Genomic DNA, 18,999 nt, shown 5'->3' with positions numbered 1-18,999 from the left:
GGGTAGTTGACTTACACCTTCTAGAGCACGTTGGGTGGCACGGGATACATGCGGACGTGCATTGTCCTGTTGGAACAGCAAGTTCCCTTGCCGGTCTAGGAATGGTAGAACGATGGGTTCGATGACGGTTTGGATGTACCGTGCACTATTCAGTGTCCCCTCGACGATCACCAGTGGTGTACAGCCCCACACCATGATGCCGGGAGTTGGCCCTGTGTGCCTCGGTCGTATGCAGTCCTGATTGTGGCGCTCACCTGCACGGCGCCAAACACGCATACGACCATCATTGGCACCAAGGCAGAAGCGACTCTCATCGCTGAAGACGACACGTCTCCATTCGTCCCTCCATTCACGCCTGTCGCGACACCACTGGAGGCGGGCTGCACGATGTTGGGGCGTGAGCGGAAGACGACCTAACGGTGTGAGGGACCGTAGCCCAGCTTCATGGAGACGGTTGCGAATGGTCCTCGCCGATACCCCAGGAGCAACAGTGTCCCTAATTTGCTGGGAAGTGGCGGTGCGGTCCCTACGGCACTGCGTAGGATCCTACGGTCTTGGCGTGCATCCGTGCGTCGCTGCGGTCCGGTCCCAGGTCGAAGGGCACGTGCACCTTCCGCCGACCACTGGCGACAACATCGATGTACTGTGGAGACCTCACGCCCCACGTGTTGAGCAATTCGGCGGGACGTACACCCGGCCTCCCGCATGCCCACTATACGCCCTCGCTCAAAGTCCGTCAACTGCACATACGGTTCACGTCCACGCTGTCGCGGCATGCTACCAGTGTTAAAGACTGCGATGGAGCTCCGTATGCCACGGCAAACTGGCTGACACTGACGGCGGTGGTGCACAAATGCTGCGCAGCTAGCGCCATTCGACGGCCAACACTGCGGTTCCTGGTGTGTCCGCTGTGCCGTGCGTGTGATCATTGCTTGTACAGCCCTCTCGCAGTGTCCGGAGCAAGTATGGTGGGTCTGACACACCGGTGTCAATGTGTTCTTTTTTCCATTTCCAGGAGTGTATCTGCGAGAAACATGATGTTCGCAGTTCGCCAGCATAGGGTCACCCAGAAACAGGCGTACCATGGTAACTATCAAGTATCCCATCCTAGGAAAGAAACTGGTCCAGACAGCATTCATAACCCAGCTTATTCACACAACATGAGAATATTTTAAAGACATGAAGAGTGCTATCCTCAAACACCACAATTTCCTTGTACGTTGGAATGTAGCCAAGCTCTTGATGTTCAGGAAGGCAGGGAAAGACAACTCCCTCCCACAAAATTACAGAAACGTCACCCTATTGGACTCTTTCAGCAGTGCTGTTGAGTAAAAACTGAACGGCACTATAATACCGCACGGGTACATACATGTCACTAACTCCTGCGTCACTGACAAAAGCTTCAAGAGAATAGGGGCGAGCAGTCAGCACTATATGGTAAATAGGCGGGAACACCTCAGGGAAGCGCGCTGGAATACTACGAGCGAAGCCTCAATAGCCCCTTGATGGTAGACATCCACCCCAATGACATAGCTGATGGTGGTGGTGGTAAGTTCCTATGGGACCAAACGTCTGAGGTCATCAGTCCCTAGACTTACACACCACTTAATCTAACTTGAACTAACATACGCTGATGGCGACACGCACACCCATGCCCGAGGGAGGAGCCGCGTGAACCATGGCAAGGCGCCCAAGACCGTTCGGCTAACCCGCGCGGCACACAGCTATCCTGGCACAATACTGGGAATCATCAAACACTGTCTTAGCCTACAGACAGCATTGAAAACTGTCGGGTCTTGGTTGGAGAAATGGTGAGTTTAGTAAGTGGGAGTTAATTCTACACTACTGGCCATTAAAATTGCTTCACCAAGAAGAAATGCAGATGACAAACTGGTATTCATTGGACAAATATATTACACTAGAACTGACATGTGATTACATTTTCACGCAATTTGGGTGAATAGATCCTGATAAACCAGACCCAGAACAACTACCTCTGGCTGTAATAACGGCCTTGATACGCCTGGGCATTGAGTCAAACAGAGCTTGGGTGGCGGGTGCAGATACAGCTGCCCATGCAGCTTCAACACGATACCACAGTTCATCAAGAGTAGTGACTGGCGTATTGTGGCGAGCCAGTTGCTCGGCCACCATTGACCAGACGTTTTCAGTTGGAGAGAGATCTGGAGAACGTGCTGGCCAGGGCAGCAGTCGAACTTTTTCGGTATTCAGAAAGGCCCGTACAGGACCTGCAACATGCGGTCGTGCATTATCCTGCTGAAATGTAGGGTTTCGCAGGGATCGAATGAAGTGTGGAGCCACAGGTCGTAACACATCTGCCGGCCGCGGTGGTCTAACGGTTCTAGGCGCGCAGTCCGGAACCGCGCGACTGCTACGGTCGCAGGTTCGAATCCTGCCTCGGGCATGGATGTGTGTGATGTCCTTAGGTTAGTTAGGTTTAAGTAGTTCTAAGTTCTAGGGGACTGATGACCACAGATGTTAAGTCCCATAGTGCTCAGAGTCATTTGAACCATTTTTTGAACCGTAACACATCTGAAATGTAACGTCCACTGTTCAAGGTGCTGTCAGTGCGAATAAGAGGTTACCGAGACGAGTAACCAATGGCACCGCATACCATCGCGTCGAGTGATACGCCAGTATGGCGATGACGAATACACGCTTCCAATGTGCGTTTACCGCGATATCGCCAAACATGGATGCGACCATCATGATGCTGTAAACAGAACCTGGATTCATCCGAAAAAGTGACGTTTTGCCATTCGTGCACCCAGGTTCGTCGTTGAGTACACCATCGCGGGCGCTCCTTTCTGTCGTGCAGCGTCAAGGGTAGCCGTATCCATGGTCTCAGAGCTGATAGTCCATGCTGCTGCAAACGTCCTCGAACTGTTCGTGCAGATGGTTGTTGACTCAGGGATCGAGACGTGGCTGCACGATCCGTTAGAGCCATGCGGATAAGATGCCTGTCATCTCGACTGCTAGTGATACGAGGCCGTTGGGATCCAGCACGGCGTTCCGTATTACCCTCCTGAACCCACCGATTCCATATTGTGCTAACAGTCATTGGATCTCGACCAACGTGAGCAGCAATGTCGCTATACGATAAACCGCAAACGCGATACGCTACAACCCGACGTTTATCAAAGTCGGAATCGTAATGGTACGCATTTCTCCTCCTTACACGAGGCATCACAACAACGTTTCACCAGGCAACGCCGGTCAACCGCTGTTTGTGTATGAGAAATCGGTTGGAAACTTTCCTGATGTCAGAATGTTGTAGATGTCGCCACTGGTGCCAACCTTGTGTGAATGCTCTGAAAAGCTAATCAACTGCATATCAAAGTGTCTTCTTCCTGTCGGTTAAATTTCGCGTTTGTAGCACGTCATCTTCGTGGTGTAGCAAATTTTAATGGCCAGTAGTGTATTTACAAGCAGTGCCCCACTTCCCCACTCCTCCCACACACACACACACACACACACACACACACACACACACACACACACATTTACAAGCACAAGCAGTGTAGAGACATCACATTACACAAACATTTTTCTGTGAGAATTAGCTGCCTCGGGTTTTAGTTGTACTGTGGGCAAACTGAAACCAGAGCTTAAGTCAGTCTTTTCTAAAACTACCCAATGCTCATCTGACAAAGTACACTGAACAGGAGCCTGGCTAGTACATGTATGTAACTCTCATTATATGGCTGATGACGTACGTGGCAGCTGTTTGGGAATACCCAACGCCAACACATCTTTGGCCCCTGCAGATTATGCAGAGAAAAGTTTTATTAATTGCGAGCAATGTCCCATTACACACACGCACCAACGGACACTCTATTCTACAATAATACGACACAGTCGGATACGCTGTGTATCTCGTTAAGTGCTTCACATCACAGCTTTCTACACGCTTGACTCGCAAAAATAATCTCCTGGCGTACTTCTGCCCGTAGACAAGACTCGCCGACTAAAGAAAAGCTGTGTATTTTCGTCGTCCGTTGTTCATTCCGTTCAGAATATAATATGTTAATATTTATTGTATCTTTACGCATCACCATGCATCTTTTATTTTGCGTGTCTTGCCTGAAGAAGAAGAATAACGCAAAACAAGAGAGGGTAGCAATCGAGACGAAGTAGTTCCAATTGGGCACTGCCCATGACACGAGACCAGCAAGCATCATTCCAACGGCCTCACTAAAGCACTGGTAGCGGTTGACTGCAGTGCGGTGCTTGACATCAGTCAGCTCCAAACCTGAAACACGAGGAAGCACCGTCAAATCCTTTCAATCTTAGGTATCAAATAACACAGACGTCACTTTAAAGATGTTTCGGAGACGATTCAGTAGTTCACTTGCGGGATAGACACAATAGCAGTATGAGTGGTTTCACAATAACTAACTTTTAAAGAAAGCCTAAAGCCGTAAACGAGAAGCGCTTACTAAGCCAAGGGCATTTGTTCATCGCACATTGAAACTGTTACTGTGTTTGCAGCCAGTTGCCATCAGTTTTCATGAATTTTGGTTTATTTCTTGACATATAGCACTGGTCACATCTGTGATATACTGCGAAGTCAACAGGTTCATACTGATCATTTACATGATTGGCTTTTATATTAGGCGTAATCTGTATTTAAAGTTACAAGGAGAGGGCACGACGTTCGTATCGTGGATTTACTTCAAACTTTGTACACTTTTAGTAGTCCATTAGGAGAGCATAATGTGTAAATAGTAAGGCGTACTACTTGGGAATTTCGAGAAAACGGCGAGAGATGTTTTACCCGTCAGTGATGTAGCAGTGCGTTGCGACTCTGACCATGATATAATTGTGGTCATGTGGTTAGTGTTCGAGCTCCGTCATCGGTTAATCACTGGGCCGAACGCCGCTTACTTTTTTAATTTATGTTTTTCAAAACAGTAGTCATACTATTTCGTACATATTACATTTGAAAGGTAATGTGATGAAAAGACAAGTGTATTTGCATGGACCTTTACTGAATTTCCAACGTTATTTGGGTATTTGCTAATATATGTTGTCGCAACAAGTACTGTATTTATAATTATCTAGAACTAAACTACCGCACACATAATGGTTTCACGAAAATATGCCTGCAATCGGGTAAGGCACCGAAACTGCTTTCCATCTGGAAGCTTTGATCTGCAGACACAGGTTTCAAGGACGAGGGACAGGCTTGGAAAGCCCGAGTCAGATATCGTCAAATACAAATGTGAATAACTTTACTCGCTAATACAATATGCCAGAATATGAGGGTAATGTACGATTAATCGTCGAATGTGCTTTATACAGAATTTGCAGGATGATATTTTTCACACATACACGGAAAACATGAATATAGACAGGCAAGAAATGACATGTGTCACCTTTATTTCAAGGCGTCAGTGACACGATCCTCCATAAACCTGGGAAAACACGGACAGGCACCAGGAAGGAGAGGAAGTCCTGTTTCTACACCAAGATCCCAGAAAAAGAGACCAGTTTGTAAAGCGGCAGCTGAAGTGAGATTTCAGCAACAGAATCATTGGCCGAAACTTTTGGACATAAAAAATGCAAACGGATGTCGTTATGAAATGTGCAAAAGGAAAGCTAAGTATGTTTATATTGCATGTAAGGAACCTCTGTGCCCAAATTGCATTCAGTTTCCAAGAAAAAAAGAAATAATTAACAGATGAGGACTCAAGAGTTGTCACGTGCATACTGTTCACTCCAGTGGACATGTCTGTATTTTGTTTGTAAATAGCAACTTTGAGTAAAACTTCACATTTTGTGGTAGCAGACATTTTTGTTTACTATATAAACCTCATTTCAAAAAAATTTTCTCACTTGTTAATAATTTATGAGTGGCAGGGATAAAATAAGTATTTTATGTTTCCTTCTTAGGTTTTTATTCTTTTATTCATTGATCTTGTAGAAACTAAATCCATGCATGTTAACACGGATTTAGGTGATGAAAAACTATTTTTGGGTATTTTATGGGCGTGAGGCCCCAGAAACAGCTGCTTTTTGAAGCAGTTATACCTAAGATAGAAATGCTTCTTAAACCTGTTATGGAAATCTCTAAAGCAATTCAACGCCATTTGTTGCTGTTTGAATGGATGTTACAGTACATTATCTGCTAAGTATAAAAGTGTGTAGAAAAATTTCAAATATATTTTAAAATTTTTTATGAGTTTCTGGCTCGACAACTTTGTAGAAGGCTCTTTCATATAGTATTTTCCAATATATGGTTCAAATGGCTCTGAGCACTATGCGACTTAACTTCTGAGGTCATCAGTCGCCTAGAACTTAGAACTAATTAAACCTAACTAACCTAAGGACATCACACACATCCATGCCCGAGGCAGGATTCGAACCTGCGACCGTAGCTGTCCCGCGGTTCCGGACTGAGCGCCTAGAACCGCTAGACCACCGCGGCCGGCCTCCAATATATGCTGCCAGAAGAAATGCATCACTATCAACATCATTTAATTGACAAGTCAAGTGACGGGTAGTTGACCATTGTAGGAGTGTATGACAATATGATATGATAACAAATTCAGACCAAATGAAACACACATAACACAGTAAACGGTGCATATACATTTCCATCAATACATAGTGTGTCCCCTCTGGCGGCAATGCAAGCGTGTATTCTCGCATGAAAACGATCATAAGGGTGCCGAATAGCATCCAGCGATAGATTGCTGCAGGCATTTTGCGCCTTCTGTTGTAGTTCGGCAATAGTTCTTGTAGATCCTGGAGAATGATTAAGTTACAACACGTTCCTTACAAGATCAACTGGCGATACATCTGGTGATTTTGCTAGCCAGAGAAGTTGTTTTACACCACTAGAAGCGTGTTGCCGCCGCAGCCGCCGCATCTGGCCGTGCATTGTCCTGTTGGAAGGGGTCGTAGAAATGGCAGTAGCCCAAGGATAATAGCCTGCCCGATGTAGCGGGCGCTGGTTACTTCACCCTTCAGAAACACCAAGTGTGATGGCGAGTTGTAACTCACCTCCCCCACACCATGAAGCCTGGGATGGGACCTGTGTGATGTGGCAGAATGCACTCTGGAATAGGCAGCTCACTGGGTCTACGCCACACTTCATCACTCACACGCAGACAGAACCCATTCTCATCACTGAAGACAACAGAGTGCCAATCATTTCGGCAGTCAACTCTTCCAGGACACAAGAGTGGCCAGAGACACGTGTGAACTTAATCCTGCTGCAAGCAGACGGCTGCTAATGAGGCCTCATGATACAGCATGTGCAACGTGTGCCACAATTTCGGCCCTGCATGATGTTCCGGGGTCCGCCGCTGCTCGCAAAATGCGTCGATCTTGACGCGTGTCTGCCCTGCACGAATGTACAAAACCCGGTATACAGGTGTGGGAATGTCGCAGAGACCACTGATGAAAGCAGCGACAGCCCATCGGTATATTGTGCCTAACATGTGCAGCAGTCCGGCAAGACATGCATTCAGCTTCCCACATCCCCACAATGGCACCCCATTCAATAGGCTGAAGCCGTTCAAGTGGAGTACGTTCTCGTGAGTGGGGCGTGGTTGTGCCATATGAAGAATGTTGCAAACACTACTCACCTCGAAACTCAGCACAGTTACTGCCTGCAGAGCCAAGGCTGAGGACGCACATATAGGCCTCCTGGGCGCTATCTTATCGACAAAGACCGTGACAAATGACTCATTAATACTACAAGCCGTTAGTATGCACATATTATACAGGGTGTTTCAAAAATGACCGGTATATTTGAAACGGCAATAAAAACTAAACGAGCAGCGATAGAAATACACCGTTTGTTGCAATATGCTTGGGACAACAGTACATTTTCAGGCGGACAAACTTTCGAAATTACAGTAGTTGCAATTTTCAACAACAGATGGCGCTGCAGGTGATGTGAAAGATATAGAAGACAACGCAGTCTGTGGGTGCGCCATTCTGTACGTCGTCTTTCTGCTGTAAGCGTGTGCTGTCCACAACGTGCAAGTGTGCTGTAGACAACATGGTTTATTCCTTAGTACAGAGGATTTTTCTGGTGTTGGAATTCCACCGCCTAGAACACAGTGTTGTTGCAACAAGACGAAGTTTCCAACGGAGGTTTAATGTAACCAAAGGACCGAAAAGCGATACAATAAAGGATCTGTTTGAAAAATTTCAACGGACTGGGAACGTGACGGATGAACGTGCTGGAAAGGTAGGGCGACCGCGTACGGCAACCACAGAGGGCAACACGCAGCTAGTGCAGCAGGTGATCCGACAGCGGCCTCGGGTTTCCGTTCGCCGTGTTGCAGCTGCGGTCCAAATGACGCCAACGTCCACGTATCGTCTCATGCGCCAGAGTTTACACCTCTATCCATACAAAATTCAAACGCGGCAACCCCTCAGCGCCGCTACCATTGCTGCACGAGAGACATTCGCTAACGATATAGTGCACAGGATTGATGACGGCGATATGCACGTGGGCAGCATTTGGTTTACTGACGAAGCTTACTTTTACCTGGACGGCTTCCTCAATAGACAGAACTGGCGCATATGGGGAACCGAAAAGCCCCATGTTGCAGTCCCATCGTCCCTGCATCCTCAAAAAGTACTGGTCTGGGCCGCCATTTCTTCCAAAGGAATCATTGGCCCATTTTTCAGATCCAAAACGATTACTGCATCACGCTATCTGGACATTCATCGTGAATTTGTGGCGGTACAAACTGCCTTAGACGACACTGCGAACACCTCGTGGCTTATGCAAGATGGTGCCCGGCCACATCGCACGGCCGACGTCTTTAATTTCCTGAATGAATATTTCGATGATCGTGTGATTGCTTTGGGCTATCCGAAACATACAGGAGGCGGCGTGGATTGGCCTCCCTATTCGCCAGACATGAACCCCTGTGACTTCTTTCTGTGGGGACACTTGAAAGACCAGGTGTACCGTCAGAATCCAGAAACAATTGAACAGCTGAAGCAGTACATCTCATCTGCATGTGAAGCCATTCCGCCAGACACGTTGTCAAAGGTTTCGGGTAATTTCATTCAGAGACTACGCCATATTATTGCTACGCATGGTGGATATGTGGAAAATATCGTACTATAGAGTTCCCCAGACCGCAGCGCCATCTGTTGTTGACAATTGTAACTACTGTAATTTCGAAAGTTTGTCTGCCTGAAAATGTACTGTTGTCCCAAGCATATTGCAACAAACGGTGTATTTCTATCGCTGCTCGTTTAGTTTGTATTGCCGTTTCAAATATACCGGTCATTTTTGAAACACCCTGTACCATGGCGCCGCTAAACATAGTCCTTGAGAGTGTTACATTTCTTCTCAGGCATTTGAAGTGCTTTTCCCAGGTTCTGGAATGAGCAAACTGCCGTAACGTTTCTAAAGATTTCCTGGTACTGCCGAGATTACTGTAACAGCTACGTCAGTTTTTTTTAACACTCACCGACAGACAAGACCGATTCTACCATGGGCCCAGCCGCAGCTGACACGAGGGATTCTGCCAGGATGAAGAGGGGCAGCACGTGTGGAGCGAGGACGACCAGCAGTCTGCTGACCACGTGGGCTGACAGGCACAGCAGCTGCTGGGGGCGTCGGCCGTACCTGACGTCAGCAAGAGTCAGCTCAACCCGTGTGTCGAGGTCCTGGGCAGTCCAGCTAACAGATACACTCCCACGATTATGCGCTGCTACTTATAAAAGGATATATTCCACTTATATGTTGATGGACTTTGTAGTTGGGACAGAAAAGAGCAGAGACTGGAGTAGCCAAGGCCTTAGACAGTTTACGAGTGACTGTTAACACTTTAGGCTCTGTGGCCGTACGCTAAAGGGGCGCCTGTGTCGGCCGTGTGGACGGCTCCTGTACCCCGTAACGGCGCAGCTTTCCAAACGGTTCAAATGGCTCTGAGCACTATGGGACTTAACAACTGAGGTGATCAGTCCCCTAGAACTTAGAACTACGTAAACCTAACTAACCTAAGGACATCACACACATCCATGCCCGAGGCAGGATTAGAAACTGCGACCGTAGCAGCAGCGCGGTTTCGGACTGAAGCGCCTATAACCGCACGGCCACAGCGGCCGGCGCGCAGCTTTTCCATTTGCTGGAATGTGCTTTCCCATGTGCTCCACGACTTTCGACTGTATGATGGCTGTAGCTGTTCATATCTTGCCTTCTAGATGCAGCAGAGTTATAAGTGTGCATGTAAACTCTCATGAAGAAATGAAAAACAGGAAGGTCTTCCAACGAGCTTCAGAGCAAGGAAGCTAAAGGTTCTGTCTTTTTCCTTCTTTTTATTTTTGGAAAAGTACAAAAACACTGGAGGCAAACATCATGGACAAGGCCGGTGTAGCGTGTGTCAGCCAGCTTCACAGCTACTACCCAGTCGCGAGAAACACAATGAAGTGGCGAAAAAACTTTTCTTTTCCGTTTGCCTAACGTCTACTGTGAATGCTTTTATTTTGTACGCGAATGTCGCCAACCAGAAGACACCTCTAGTATAATTTGTAAAAGGAAGTTAGTATGAGTTGTTAGTTGCGGGAGCAGACATTCGATCGTTGGAACCAACAGCACCCTCTAGCCTGGATAGAAATTTTGGTCGTCTTCCAGAACAACAAAGGAAACACCACGTGCTACTGTGAAGGTCGCTTTGGCAAAGGAAAGAAAGAGACTGGGAAGCCGATAAGGAAAGAAACCAGATAATCGTACAAAGACAAATTATAAGTATATATGAATTACAAGTCATCATTTTTTGTCATTGAATATGAAATGAATTTGCACTTGTGAAGTTAATTTTTTTGTTTTTATTTGTGAGATAATATAAAACTTTATCTTTGTTAGTCTGTTCCATTTACTCCCTACCCCTCCTCGACAATTACGGTCAGCAGCTCACGGTCTTCTGCTTCGCGATGCTGACTCTCGACCATGGAGCCCTGGGACGATTCCTGGCTGGGTCGGGGATTTTTCCCACTAGGGACTGGGTGCGCGTGGATTGTCCTCATAATTATTTCATCATCAGTGATGCACAAGTCGCGGAAGTTGCGTCAAACAAAAAAAAAGTACATGAACTCTGGCGGCCGAACTTCTCAGGATGGGATTTCCGGCCAACAGTGTTACACGCACATTTCATTTCATTTCAAAGAAAAGATGCAGAACACAGAATGAAGCTTACAGTTGTAGTTGGACTGGTGGGCCAAAGCGTTAAGACCAGCTGTTGAATATTATCATGATCACCCTTTCGAACGCATACATAAGCAATTCTGCATGGCATGTATTTGCCCAATTGTATACTAAAAATTTTCCACTGAACTGATGTTAATTTTGTGGCGAAGATATCAAAATGAATTCACAATCACGCTCGTGAAACCACTGCAGTATGATATTGGCCTTGTAACAAGGACAGTTATCCTGGTGGAAGATGTCGTTGCCGTCCGGGAACACAATAAGCGTGAAGGGATATAGATGGCCCACAGCACTAAACATGCAATCCACATATGTCACGATACCTTCGACAGTGCCACAGGTCCCACGAAAACCCATATCAGTGTCCACTGTAGCATAGTAATACCTCCACCAGCCTGCATCCATGGAACGGTATGTTGAAGATGTTGGTGGAGTAACTTGGGAACACACAGAGGTCACCCACTACAGAGAATCCATGTTCAGCAATGTACGCTACATGGTATCCTCCAAAACCTCGTGCCTGCACCACCATTACGCTCTGTCTTCAGATCTCCCGCAGATCGCTGCCCATTCTGCTTTATGGGCAAATCTCCCACATTCCATTCTGCTTTATGGCAAGATTGCAACGTCTGTGTTCTGTGACAAGATATGGACATTCGAAACCTTGTCACCTACTCCTGGTTCTACAGTCATTCATCCATTTTCCGTATATACAACAGCAGCATGTGAACAGCTGACCTGCTACACTGTTTCCAAGATGCTCGTTCCCAGGTGTAGTGTCATAACAGTATGCACTTTGTTGAGTCAGCTATATCAGTGGCTTTCCCTAATTGCGCCCCACTTACACAGAGGTGGGCAACGGCCTTGCCGCAGTGGAAACACCGGTTCCCGTCAGATCACCGAAGTTAAGCGCTGTCGGACGTGGCCGGCACTTGGATGGGTGACCGTCCGCGCCGCCATTCGCTGTTGCCATTTTTCGGGGTGCACTCAGCCTCGTGATGCCAATTGAGGAGCTACTCGACCGAATAGTAGCGGCTCCGGTCAAAGAAAACCATCATAACGACCGGGAGAGCAGTGTGCTGACCACACGCCCCTCCTCTCCGTATCCTCATCTGAGGATGATACGGCGGTGGGATGGTCCCGATGGGCCACTTGTGGCCTGAAGACGGAGTGCTTTTACACTGAGGTGACAAGTGTCGTCGGATCCCTCCTAATATCATGTCAGACATGCTTTTCCCCAGTGGAGCGTAGCAACTCGGCGTGGTATTGACTCAAAAAGTCGTTGGAAATCAATACTGAGCCATGCTGGGACTATATATATATCCATAACTGCGAAAGTGTTGCCGGTGCAGGATTTTGAGCACAAACTGACCTCACGATTATGTCCCATAAAAGTTCCATTGGGTTCATGTCCGGCGGTCTGGGTGGAGAACTCGTCTGAATTGTCTGGAATGTTCTTCAAACCAATCGAGAACAACTGTAGTATTCCGTCGTTGTTCCGGAACGTGAAATACGTGAAAGGCTGCAAATAGTCTCCAAGAAGCCGAACAAAACCATTTCCAGTCAATGACCGGTTCAGTTGGATCAGAGGACACAGTCCATTCCATGTAAACGCAACTCATACAAATGTGAGGCCACCACCATCTTGGAAAGTGCATTGTTGACAAGTTGGGTGTGTGGCTTCGTTGGGTCTGCTCACACTCAACCCTAACATCACCATTTACCACCTGAGATCAGGACCCATCTCACCAGGCCAAGGTTTCCCAGTCACCTACGGTCCAACCGATAATGTCACCACCCCATGAGAGACGCTGAAGACGATGTCGTGATGCTAACAAAGGCACTCAAGTCAGTCGTCTGCTGCCCTGGCCCATTAAAGCCAAATTTCACCGCACTGTCTCGACGGTTGCGCTCGTCGTACATCCCATATTAATTTCTGCGATAATTTCACGCAGTGGTGCTTGTCTGTTAGCACTGACAGCTCTACGGAAACACCGCTGCTCTCGGTCGTTAAGTGAAGGCCGTCGGCCACTGCGTTGTCCTTGGTGAGAGGCAGTGCCTGAAATTTGGTGTTCTCGGAATACTTTTGGCGCTGTGGTTCTCTGTATATTCAATTCTCAAACGATTTACCATGGGTCTAGCTCCAACCACTATTCCGCGTTCAAAGTCTGTTAATTCTCATTGCCTTAATCACTTTGGAAACCTTTACATGAGTCACCAGAGTACAAATGATAGCTCCTCCAATGTACTGACTTTTTATACCTTGTGTAAGCGATACTACTCCCATCTCTATACGTGCATATTGCTATATCGTGACTTTTGTCACCTCAGCGTAATGCCATTACTTATTGACAAAAGACGAAGAAGAACAAGAAGCAGAGAAACATCCCATCACGAGTTGAATCTGCAGTGACGAGCCAGAACATTACTACCACCACCCACCACGAGATTGTGGCAGTTCCGACGCTTGAAGCTGTAAGGACAGCACATAGGGACTTTAGAAAACAAGAGTGGCACACTGTCAGAAGAGAGTGTTATGTTCCGTGTTTCCTGCAGACACAGTTGTGCTGCGGTACGGATAAGGTGCATCAAAGCGTGCGACTGAAGTGAAGTGACTCCAAAGTTCCAACTACTTGGAGCAGCACGAATCTCTGGCGCAAAACGCCTAAACTGCATACAGATTGCGACAGGGCGGTAAATGAGAAAGGGCGATTGCAGAGTTCTCACGAGTGTGCATATACAAATATTGGTTAAAAACGTTATTGCAAATTGTGGCTCTCACGTAAGTCTCAGGGGATGCTTTCCACACTTGGTGCATTGGTACACTGTTATTGTTTATGAATTAATTATTCACTCAGACATGAGTACAGTTTATGCTAGGGAACAAAAATTAGGCGATTATTATAGCAAAATCAGTTTTTCACGACACAGTTCAGTTACTATTTATTGGCGTTGTCCTTTTCTTTCACACAATGAAATTAACGCTGGTGAGACGGTTTACAGTTTCACTTTAATAATAATTTGACTCCGAGCCCCCAGTAGTAGTAATGTAGGCTGTTATAAATGAAAATTACTCAATCAATTCGAACAGAACCACAACTCCCATCGTGCTCATTGTTCTAACATTTTTGGCGCGAAATCACAGATCGCCACATGTTCACTTATGACGATGTATACCTCGTAAATCGTACTCCACAAATAATCGTAGCGCTTCCAGTTCATCAAATATATGCTTGCACACTTGCACTACTAAACAATACTCTTTGTCGAAATAAATCGACGCAAAAAAGAATTCTCAAACGATCGCATGGGCCACCCATCCTCCAAAACGACTGAGCAACGACTGACCTCTGGCCAAGATGGCCACTCGCTTATATAGGCTCGGATGTCCACCCCCCCTGGTTATGCAAGTACCAATCTCACCAGTTAAGGTTACAAATTTTGATACATACATCCCTCGACAGAAATAAGTACACCATCGGCACCGCGCTAAAAAGTACATCTCATTTGCTATTTTACATTAATTTCTAGGATTATTCTATCGCCCATAAATCAAGTTTTAGTTTTTGCAAAATTTCGCCATTTAGCGCAAATTTGTTTGTTGACATCTGTGCTGCAAAGTTTTAACATAGAACTGCATATAGCACCGATTTTAGACGTAATCTATAGCGGTCCACACACTGCGCTACTCAAAATCTTCATGTCTATAATAATTAATTAATTATGGGCGATAAATGTTAATAATAAGTTGCAAACAATGAAAACTATTGCAAGTTAAGTGTATAACTTAACTAGTTTAAAATATGTGTGATGCTACCCAAAATATTATATAGTGGCGTTCTTTACGTTATGAATTTTCTATTGAATTTTATAAACAATTTCGCCTCAAACTTTGTTTATTGCTCTTTACGGGCCTAATTATTTATGAATGCCGGTGTTAAAGAAGATGTGTACCACCCGCCCACTACTGGGTGATGGCAACGGCGATCGACGGCGACGGACAGCGGCCAATTGCACTGACGTTTTCAAAACACGTGACGTCACGCCGCGGCGCGGGGGCGCCCGGACACGGAATTTAGCGGCAGTCAGTAGAAGGCCAGTGGGTGTGTTGGACCTTCCATCGAGCTACGGACCCCCTTGAAGATGTCTCCCGCAGTCGGAGACGAAAAGTTGGGAATTGACACAGAATTCATCAACCGACCACGGCATAACAGCCCGGATGATTATAATGGACGTAATATTTCCTGCCGTGAAAGTCTACATTTTAATATGATAATAATAATAATGTACTCTTATAATAGTGACTCAAACGGTAGCGACATGTGAAGAATGTACTACGTATTTGTCGCTACTGAAAAACCAGTCATAAATTCCAAAAATAATTTAACTTCTTATATACTGAAAATAATGAGTGTGTCTTTTCGTGAATTAATCAAAATTATTAAGTGATTCATGATGGATTTAACCAGCCTTAAAAAAACAGCTACGCACATGTCGCCTATGTAGCCAAACAGTAACCCCAGCGCCACTCCAATAACCTGTGAGTAGAACAAGACGTCATTGACGGCCTGCTGGTTGTCGCAGACCCAGTTCATCTGTGACGTCACCGTCAAGGAGAACCAGGTGTCGTCGTACTCCCAACCGTGCTGGCACTTCACAGGTTCCCTGCTGCCGCCGAAGTCAGTCACATCGCTCTGGTTGTACATCAGGCACTTGCTGAACGAGGCCCCTTCCCTGTAACAAGGAGGAAATAGCGGTAGGGCATAAAAGAGGGGCTCACTGCGTACTCATGTGACGCGAAAACAGTGGAAAACTAAATATCCGAAATAATTACATCCAGACAAGTAGAGAGATTCTTGATATTACTGAAGAACTTTTTGTCACGTCATATTAATACGTGACTATTTTGTGACCTTGAATTGCCTCTTCACGCTGTGAAATGCACAAATGTTTTGAACAATGGTACACGCAAAAATGTAAATGTCTGTGGAGGGAGATGGGTAATAGCTTGGGTACATCTACAAGAAACTAAACGTATTTTCTAAGTACACAAAGTCTCAATATTAGGCTTGAACATTTTTTTTTCAGCCCACGTACACGCTCTTTTTCAGATGAGCTTAAGACACGCTAATAGTAAAAGGCGCTTCCATTGCGACTGAGTTGACGGAGAAAGTTCAGATTAGTCGCAGCGCAACCAACGAACCGGGAATGGAAACATAATCGTAGACTAACCCGCCAAGAGAAATAGTTTCTTAGCAGTGGGAGCAGCATTGTTTCTTCTTCGCAAATGTAGGTATCTGGTGGACGTCATAAAATGTCTGACCCAGTATGCAGATAGATGTCTGATAAAAGTTACAGTAGACATTACTGGAGCAACAAAAGCATTTTTATGTACTGACCTAGAAGGGAAATGTTACATCATGAAGCACCATTCCGATATCAGACGGTGGAGGTGTTCATCAAGCAACAAAATTAAATGATTGATCTTTTATTCCATTCGGAATTGATGTAAATCATTAACATCAGTATGAGAAATGATAATTTGGAGGCTAGAGTTTGGTATGAAGTATATGTCTTTCCATGACGTTCGAGGCGTGCCCTGTAAGTGACAAATCAGGGGACCAGCAAGCCGTTATGGGATTAGTATATTTCTCAAAGTGTTTATGGTGTGAACTGCAGTGTGGGGTCTCCCATTCTCCTGAAGGGTTGGAACCCTGATCATGAAAGTTATGACAACATGATTTACTGTCTGTGGTACAAGCTGTCGAGCATTCAGACCCCCTTCAACAATAAGTCCTGCTGTTCACCTCTAACACGTCTTCATACCGTGATTCCAGAAACTGGAGAGGAGTGGGTCTTGAGACTCGCTGCCCCTCTCCCCCATCTCTTCCCCATCCCTCTCCCCGCACTCGTGTCACAGGGAACTGCGCTGAGACGTGTATGTATTCTTAGCAGGCTCTGAGACGAGTCAAGACTTGTTCTAAATTTACATGGCATAATCGGAAGTGACATCATGATTATGTAAGGGGGCCGTAAATCTGTTTCGTCAGCAAGGCCCCAGACAAGTCGAGACTTGTTGACGTGTTAACCCTTTCGCAACTGTGAGAGATATATTTCCCACTAATGGTATTCCTTTACTGCATTCATGGAAATACGTTTCCCCACTTCCGTACGCTCCTGGCCCCTAGTGGTAGTCCGCTGCACTACCCCTCGTTTCTGTTTGTTGCTGAACATAGCTTTTAGGGCTGTGAGAAGTATATATATCCCACCAAATAATGATGTTCCCAGGGTTCTTGGGAAGTATGCATACCACCAAAAGTCGTTTCTGAAAGGGGCTCGGGAAGTATATATACCACAATGTCTTTTGTGGTCCTTGGGAAGCATACTTACCACAAACGTCGAGATACCACAATGCTTCTGGGAATATTACCACCGCTGTATTTGCCTGACATCTTGTGGTAGTACACAATCGGTTTGTGTGTATCTCGGGATCACTACTGTTGTCGGAAGAGTTTGCTTCGCTTCTGAAGTATATGTCTGTGTCACTATTATCAGCTCATAGCTTTACTGTTTTCACATTTTAATATTGGTGGCAAATATAATTGGAATATCATATTATCACTTATTGTTCGCCTCAAAATCTTTCTTTGCTTTTCATAGCAAAAATGTCAAAGAAGCACGCCTATAGTAAGAAATACACACCAGAAGAAGCATCGGAGTTGCTATTTTCACTGCCTAGCGATCCTGAGGATTCTGAAATAGAAAGTGATGAAGCGTCAGAAGATGAATTTGTTTCAGACGTTGATCCGTGTTTGGTCCACAACCTAATATCAATAACAGTGCAAACAATTCTTGCTCCATGGACGTCGATATTTCTAGTGACAGTACCGTAAGTGCAGAAGAGCCATTGGCAGATGGGGAATGGTCCGATGACACTGCTGTTTTCGACTTTCTTCGCGTTGATACAAAAGGAGAGCCAGTTGTCAACAACCCATTGACAAAACACAGCACAGAGACTACTTCCTTACTTTATTTACCAATGAGATACTGTAGTATGTGGTTCAGCAGACAAATCTGTATGCAGAGCAACAGAAACAAAAACGGCAATCTGGTCAGACTGTAAGTGAGTCAACAAATAACTGGACAAATTTATCTGTAGAGGAGTTACAGGCCTGGATTGGATTGAATATCTTGATGAGCGTGGTTGTGTTGCCAAGTGTAGTGCACTACTGGAGTTCAGAACCTGCCTTAGGTGAGCCTTACATATCGAAACCTATGACATGCAAATGTTTCAAAGAGATATGTGAAACTATTCACATAAATGACAACAGGCTGAATCCTCCAAGAGGGCATCCAAACCACGATAAACTTCACAAGGTCAGACCTCTTATAACCTTTCTGAACAACACAATTCGTAAGCCATACACTGCTAGTAAGGTATTGGCTGTGGATGAAAGCATGATACCTTTCACGGGACGGTCTTCACTCAAGCAGTGTATGCCTCTCAAGCCAGTGAAACGAGGATACAAGGTATGGTGTTAAGCAGATTCAAAGACTGGCTATGTCATAAAATTTGATATTTACACAGGAAAATCAAATGACAGATGTACAGAAAATTCTCTGGGAGAGCGTGTAGTCATTAGCCTCAACCAAGACCTGAAATATAATAACAGTTTAGTAGCGTTTGACAAGTTCTTCACCATAGTGAATCTAATGCAAATGCTTTTGAACAATGGAATCTACTCTATAGGGACTGTCAGAGCAAACTGGAAAGGGCTTCCTTCAATGAT

General features: G+C 45.7%; 2 protein-coding genes and 1 pseudogene across 2 annotated transcripts in view; 1 reads left to right on the top strand and 2 right to left on the bottom strand.

Moving 5' to 3' along the window:
* Positions 1-9,495, bottom strand: part of LOC124789254 (solute carrier family 22 member 1-like) — a 45,234-nt gene extending 35,739 nt beyond the window's left edge. The window contains exons 1-2 of the mRNA XM_047256550.1: positions 9,471-9,495; positions 4,105-4,273 (exon numbers count right to left, since the gene is read on the bottom strand). Coding sequence (XP_047112506.1) covers positions 4,105-4,273; positions 9,471-9,495 — 194 coding nt within the window. The remainder of the gene's footprint in view (positions 1-4,104; positions 4,274-9,470) is intronic.
* Positions 9,496-12,063: 2,568 nt separating this feature from the next.
* Positions 12,064-12,181, top strand: LOC124790853 (annotated as a pseudogene).
* A 3,708-nt stretch (positions 12,182-15,889) lies between these two features.
* The window catches only part of LOC124789253, a 41,137-nt gene continuing 38,027 nt past the window's right edge, over positions 15,890-18,999 (bottom strand). Inside the window, exon 3 of the mRNA XM_047256549.1 lies at positions 15,890-15,943. Within this exon, the coding sequence (XP_047112505.1) occupies positions 15,890-15,943 (54 nt within the window). The remainder of the gene's footprint in view (positions 15,944-18,999) is intronic.

This window comes from Schistocerca piceifrons, chromosome 3 (assembly GCF_021461385.2).
Source record: "Schistocerca piceifrons isolate TAMUIC-IGC-003096 chromosome 3, iqSchPice1.1, whole genome shotgun sequence".
Classification (NCBI taxonomy): Eukaryota; Metazoa; Arthropoda; class Insecta; order Orthoptera; family Acrididae; genus Schistocerca; species Schistocerca piceifrons.
The sequence above is the reverse complement of the archived record's forward strand: the minus strand, read 5'-3'. Positions and strand labels throughout refer to the sequence as shown.